At 41.4% G+C, this 6,809-nt stretch overlaps 1 protein-coding gene across 1 annotated transcript; it reads left to right on the top strand.

The window, feature by feature from the left end:
• Positions 1–1,107: 1,107 nt before the first annotated feature.
• On the top strand, positions 1,108–4,140 carry LOC121426781. Its single transcript, XM_041623179.1, has one exon. It carries the CDS (start codon positions 1,748–1,750, stop codon positions 3,731–3,733), a length of 1,986 nt encoding a protein of 661 aa, XP_041479113.1. The 5' UTR covers positions 1,108–1,747; the 3' UTR covers positions 3,734–4,140.
• Positions 4,141–6,809: the final 2,669 nt, after the last annotated feature.

Genomic DNA, 6,809 nt, shown 5'->3' with positions numbered 1-6,809 from the left:
TGTCGTGCCGCTAATGAGGAGGAGAAGAGCACCTGCTCCTCACAGTTTGAGCCATGTTGTGTCGCTTAACCAAGCACTGGGGAAGACGCACAGTGCTAAATAGGTGGTTAACTCTACTAATGTTAGTGACAGGGTATAAAAGGGTAATGTTTCAAATACCAGCTTTGCATTTTCCAGTTTTGCATCTTATTGAAAAGAGATTGACTTATCAATTTGACATCATTCTTATGAAAATTGAATGCCAGCCAAAAATATTTTTTGTATTGGGTGTTCCGAAATTCAGCTTTGCATCTTCAAAGCTCATAGTTTTAATATACTGAAGAAACCAAATATGATTTTAATGCATGTTTTCAGTATTGGAAAGGCTAATAAACTTACCTAGACTGTCATCATCACTCAGTCTACCTGGTCCATCCATCTGAACAATATATATGCAACAGACATCAAAGATGAGGAATTTTTTATATATGGCCTCTGCAATGTTTAGTTTGTTTACCAATGTCTTTATAGATTTGTTCAGAAACCCTAACCCAATTCAATAAATATTCAAAATGATTTATATAAAATCAAATAAAAGATATTTAGAGCATACCATTACTGCTCGATGACTATCTATTACTATAATTTTTGTGGAGAATAGTTTTTGAATGTTTTCAAATTTACCAAAAACTATCTTGTTGCTTTTAATACCTGAAACTTGATCACATATTTGTCATATATGTTTTGTACATGATGTACCACGCCGTACACCGGGGTACTGTAGTACCCCGGGGAATGGCGTTGTGCAGCGCCATCTCGTGTTGTAATAGTGTACAGTTACATACACTAATCTATATTAATACGTCATATAATCGTCACCAATGGTTTGACGCCGTATGGATCGCCTTTGCCAACGACGTCCTACTTACAAAAGCGACTGGCGCGTATAATCTGGAGAGATTGAAGAGCGCCATCATATTCAACAACAACAACATTGTTGTCATGGTGATCACGGTCGTACGATCGGTGCGACAATCATGACAATGAATGGGGACAATGATCACAACGCCTATTTCCTTTCTTTGATACAATCTAATGCCAATAATAGTAAACAAATTATGTTATACTATACTTTTCGACAGCTAACTTACACAAAAGATTAGCTTATAGTCCCAAAACTCGCCCTGGTACACGCGATGGGGGTGGTGTAGGCTTATTACTCGTCCATCACAGGCACAGCGCAGTGCATGTGCAGCGCATTTGCAATGGTATTGCATGAATTTCCAAAAGTGAAGATAGCCATTAGTTTTTGTATAATGATCGAGCAATGTTGGGGGAGAGCTAAAATTAAATTTATGGACTTTGATTCTTGTGATTAACGTCAATAATTATAATTTACGTAATAAATAATATTAATGTCATTAAAATGATTTTATAATTTTATTTTCATTCATTTTGTATTAATTTATTTACCGGGTAGTAGACCGGCAACACGATACAATTAAACGTAGCTATTAAACTGCATTAGATATCCCAAGAGGAAGGGGAGGCTATGGATAAGTTTAGGTGCCCTGTCTGCAAATTGAGGCAAAGTTATGGATTAGATGGTTTTCATGTTTGCTTTGTTTCTGTTGACCCGGCAATCATGGGTGAAAATAACTCGAAATGCATTTTTTGTTAACCATCCATAAGTACTTAATGGATGATTTGATTACTTTGAAATGCATTTATTAATTTCTGCCTGGTAAAAGGATGGCAGTCAAATTGTATGTTTTGGTCTTTTTCTTTCTTCCATTGTTCAGGTATGGAGAATGTAGAGTCCATGGAAGTGGATAACGGCTCAAGCAAGGGCAAGGCCCCCGATGCTTGCGACGTCGCGGGCGATTCCCTGGAAACACTTCCAAACAAACCGGAAGTGTCTTCAGCGACAACCCTTGCAAAGGGTCCGGATAAGGCATTTCCCAAGGCGCCAATTGCTGGCACCCCCCTGTCTCCTTCGAGGAAAGTGGGTGGAGTGAAGCGAGGGATTATGTGCCCCTTCAGGGGGTGTAAGGTTGTCCTCAGGAGGGACAAATTACCTAACCATTCATTCAGATTTCATTTACCTCTGTGCTTTAAACGGGAATCTTCCGAGTTTTGGCAGAGAATGCGTGGCGTGCGCGTCGATGCTCTGTTTGCTCTTTCACGAGAGCTTGGAGTAAGAGGGCTGATAGGATTGTTTGATTTTCTGTTCAAGCGATGGAACTGCTCGATTAAGACCCAATTCCAACTAGAGCTGGTGGATGACATGATACACCTATCGAAAGAATATGGCTGGCACATTCCTCCACGTTTCGGTTTGTCACCACCAAACTCACCAGCAGTTCTCATCCATTGGCGTCCCTTGCTGTTTTTGGTAGGTCAATTGCCTCGGACCAGACAAATTTGGTTCAAAAACAAATTCTCAGTTCCTTCTGTAAAAGAGGAGCCGGTACCAACTTCCCAAGAATGTCAGCACAAACCAGCGTCACCATCAGCGCCAATTGCTGCTCCATCAGTGGTACCTACATGCAGTTCTGAGAAATGTCAGGTCCCAATTGTGCAAGCACAATCTGCGCCAATTGCAATGACCATTCCTGCTGGTGCGGGCGTGGCAACCTCTGTCTCAGTAGCGATGCCGTCAAGATCTGCGCCAATCACAATGACCATTCCTGCTGGTGCGGGCGTGGCAACCTCTGTCCCAGTAGCGATGCCTTCAAGATCTGCGCCAATCGCAATGACCATTCCTGCTGGTGCGGGCGTGGCAACCTCTGTCCCAGTAGCGATGCCTTCAAGATCTGCGCCAATCGCAATGACCACTCCTGCTAATGCGGGCGTGGCGACCTCTGCCCCGGCCGCGATGCAGTCAAAACCGGCGCCAATTGCTATGTCTGGCCCTGATGAACCAGATTCACCTGTTCTTACAGCTTTTGACGCTCACTATCACCCTGACCGTTTGAGTGCGCATCTTGGGCATGTTACAGAACAACAGTTAGCACCGCCCCGTGTTCCGGTCAGAGTTATAGGAGGCGTTATGAATTTCTGTGATCCAGGGACCTACAGTCAAATGCCGCGTTTAGTTGGGCATCCATGGCATCTTGCCATCGGAATCCATCCTTCGCGCGCAGGTTCATATACTGCAGACGACTTCGCGTACCTTGAGCAGACTTTGTCATCTCGTCGGGTCTCGGGTATTAGCGAAGTAGGTTTGGATTATAATCTCGAGCCAAGCACATGGGATTCCCAGATGCATCTTCTAAACCGTATCTTAGGACTGGGTACTTTGGGTTATGTCCTTATCATGCATATTCGGGGACCGAGAGGAAACCCGGACCTTACTCGTTTGGCATATCGCAAGGTATTCAAACAGGTAAGGTTATACTGTTCCGTTTATCAGCGGATACATCTGCATAGTTTTTCGGGCGACCTAGAAACCATGAACGAATGGGTTTCTAATTTCCCAAAATGCTATGTAAGTTTCTCCGGACTGTTGCGTGTATTCACGTCAGATCAGCTTAGCGCACTGCGGCACTGCCCGTCAGAACGACTGCTGATCGAGACGGACTCACCATATTTGCCCCTCAGGACTAATGTGGGAGTGAATACGCCTAACAACATTGGAGACATTGCGGCTGCAGTTGCAGAAATAAGAAATGTTCCTCTCATGGAAATTCTGCAGAGGACCAGCAGAAATGGTAGAATCTTGTACCTAGGTGTACAGGAAAGCAATGCCTAGATACATGGAAGTATTTTTTGTATATACCTTTTTGGATTTTGGTTTGTTTTTCTTTTACAAGAAAGATCAGAGTTTGATCTAATTACCTGCAAATTTGCAACAAAAAGTGCAGGAAGTTGACAGGTAAAATATGGTAACAAATACAGAAAGGAAAATTATATCAACTGGCTTCCTGCTTGTACTTGTGCTAAAAATGTACATGAGTACAAAGAAAAGAATTCCTTTGTCTTTATTTTTCTATTAACATTTATATATTCATATGCAGGCAAATTATTTTAGGGGATCCCCTGATAGTCTCGATATTGGTATCAAGTGTATCTTGTGACCGCAAGTTTGGGCATAATATTTCAAAAATCACATAGATACAAATCCCCTTGGGCCTTTACTCGAGAAGTTGGTTAGGTATTTTTAAGAGGAAAAAATATATATATATATGACATATGTTATACAGACTTGTGACAGGTTAATCTATTGGTCTAAACACTCATTTAGGTTTTTTTTGTTTCTGACTTAATACTAATCCATGAGTGCGACAGTAGATTAATATATGCGTTCTCACCTTATTTGGAATCATTGCGACCCGTACAAGGGCCATGGTCGAATTTTTGGATACTACCCGCTCAAGGGTTTACTTTCATATCCTTAAATTAAAAGGCGACAACGCTGTCCTAAAGTCGGGGGGAGTGTGGTCGTAAGTACCTAAGACCACAGGGTATGGGTAGCTTGCACGCGCGCGTCCCAAAATGGGGAGATCGCGAACGGACGGCCGTACGTTCGCAAGGGGCCTTGCCTACGCGGAAGCCATCTTCATCACTTTGAGAGTCGACATGAGCGAGACGAGGACGTCTGTTTTATAACACAACCTTTGCTTCGCCCGTTCGCTCTTCGAGTTTATCTACAACAAGCTACATACCTTCATTACAAGCTGCAACGTGCTCTAAAATATACACCAGGAATATATACATCCACAGCAAGGAGTATTATCACAGCAACATTCTACTAGTTTCTTTGGCCTGGTAAGTATCACTAGTATTTTCCTTCTGTTAACCCCCTTTCCACCCTTCCTTCACCACAGGGTAATCCCATACCTAATATTCCCATAAAATTACCACACTAACTTCGCTTCGGACGTAGCTAGTGTTCGGATTGTGTACACAATCATGTCGGTCGCGGGCGGCTACAAAGACCTTCTTAAGCCGAAGAAAAAATACAAGAAACTTTAATAGCAGGAAGGACAAACCTGATAATGCAAGAGAGAGGGTGGTTAGGAAGTTGGGGGAGGAGAAGATTGAGGAAATTGTGAATACCTTTTCAAAGGCTGACGGCACTGCAAACAAGGCGAGAGCCGATGGCATGATTTTGACACTGCTCGCGCAGGGGCTGTCGCAAATCGAAGTGATTTCTATTCTGCCTGTTGGCGGATATTGGGTTTCGCGACTTTCCAGGTTCGATCCAAAGAGGAGGGAAAGACAAGGAAAATTCCGTGGCATGCAGCTACAGACGAAGACTGAATTGAATTGAATTCAAAGACATAAGATCAATAATGACAACTACAGGTATCATTATTAAACAGTGAAGATTAGAACAGAACATGAAAATTAGAATAAAGTTATCATTTGCATGCATTAATTGTTACATAAGATCACTAAAAAGAAAAAAAAAAGATCTTTCTAAATACAGGGGAACCTCACTATAACAAGGACCTTAAGACCATTACAATAACCTTGTTAAATCATGTTTCTCACTAAGTCACTCAGGGTAAAAGACAACAACAAAGCAATACAAATACACCAGCAAAAATCACCTTTTTATGAGAGGATTTTGTTATATCTGACCTCTGTAGGTTCCATTTTACAATGAACATGCAATTAAAGAACAGATTCACTAAATATATCTGACCTATACATGTACTAAACCCTGTAATACATTTTTTATATTTTGTCGTGAAATACCTATTTAAATCCAAATTTCGGAAAATGAAAGAATACAATTTTTATGTGTGAAAGTTTGAAGAAAATATACCCCAAATTAACGAAATTATGAATCTGTGACGTCATCGAGTTATTTAAATGTACACTCAATAAAATGTAATTTTTTTCAGGAGAATATTCTGGGTGTGTGTGTGTCCGTGTTTTCTTTTCTTTTTTTCATTCGGGGGGGGTTACAATGTAAACTATTATTGCTTTGTGTTTCAGGAAATGAGCCCATACCCAATCAAAATATATTTCATCCTAATTAATGACATTTATTAATCTAGCTATCCTCTGCAAGCAAAAAAATCCAAATCGGTCAACAAATAAAGAAGAAGTAGCATTTTATGTGAATTTTGAAAAATGCACATAAATTAGCATATTTAATGAATTAAAAAATTCTGTGTAGAAGTTTTGAATGCCCCACCTAGTGATATCATATAAAGCAAATAGAAATCGGATTTGAAATGGCGAAGTAGTAGCATTTTGAAATTGTGGACTGACGACGGATGCCATGCCACGGCATAAGCTCATCTTGCCCTTCGGGCCGGATGAGCTAAAAACCAGCTCTTCTGGTTTTTCCACTTCCCTCAATCATCTCTGACTGACCTCTGGATGAATATTCATCTCAGAGCATCTGAGAGGCACACGATGCTGCGAGAGCCACCCTCCAGAATACACAGTGACGGTTGAAGCGGGATTATGACAAAGATCTACTTGCGGCGATTTAAGGAAGGGGAACGATTATACCTTCTCACCAAGGCGACCCCCAAGAGAAAATGTAAGAACCTGCAATCTCCCTGGAAACGTCCGGCTATAATCATGAAGCGATATACCCCTTATGTGTACCGGAGATCTATCGGAACAAGGCCCTGACTGTAAAAACCACAATCATCTCAAAAGGTGCCTTGACAAGACCAAACCCTGACTGGAGGAAGGAAAGAAATTTCTACTTTAGAAACCCGGATGATGAATCCTTCATGATTCAGTGTGATGGATGTGATGAGTGGTTCCATGGTGCATGTGTTGGTGTTACCTATGCGGAAGGAATGTCCATTGACAAGTATTTCTGTCCTTTTTGTAGCTGTGGGTAACCCATTTCCTTT

The sequence above is a fragment of the Lytechinus variegatus genome, chromosome 13, assembly GCF_018143015.1.
Source record: "Lytechinus variegatus isolate NC3 chromosome 13, Lvar_3.0, whole genome shotgun sequence".
In the NCBI taxonomy this organism is placed as follows: Eukaryota; Metazoa; Echinodermata; class Echinoidea; order Temnopleuroida; family Toxopneustidae; genus Lytechinus; species Lytechinus variegatus.
The sequence above is the reverse complement of the archived record's forward strand: the minus strand, read 5'-3'. Positions and strand labels throughout refer to the sequence as shown.

Coding starts and splice junctions, on each gene's coding strand:
- LOC121426781 (XM_041623179.1), top strand. CDS start 1,748: ATGTTTTGGTCTTTTTCTTTCTTCCATTGTTCAGGTATGGAGAATGTA.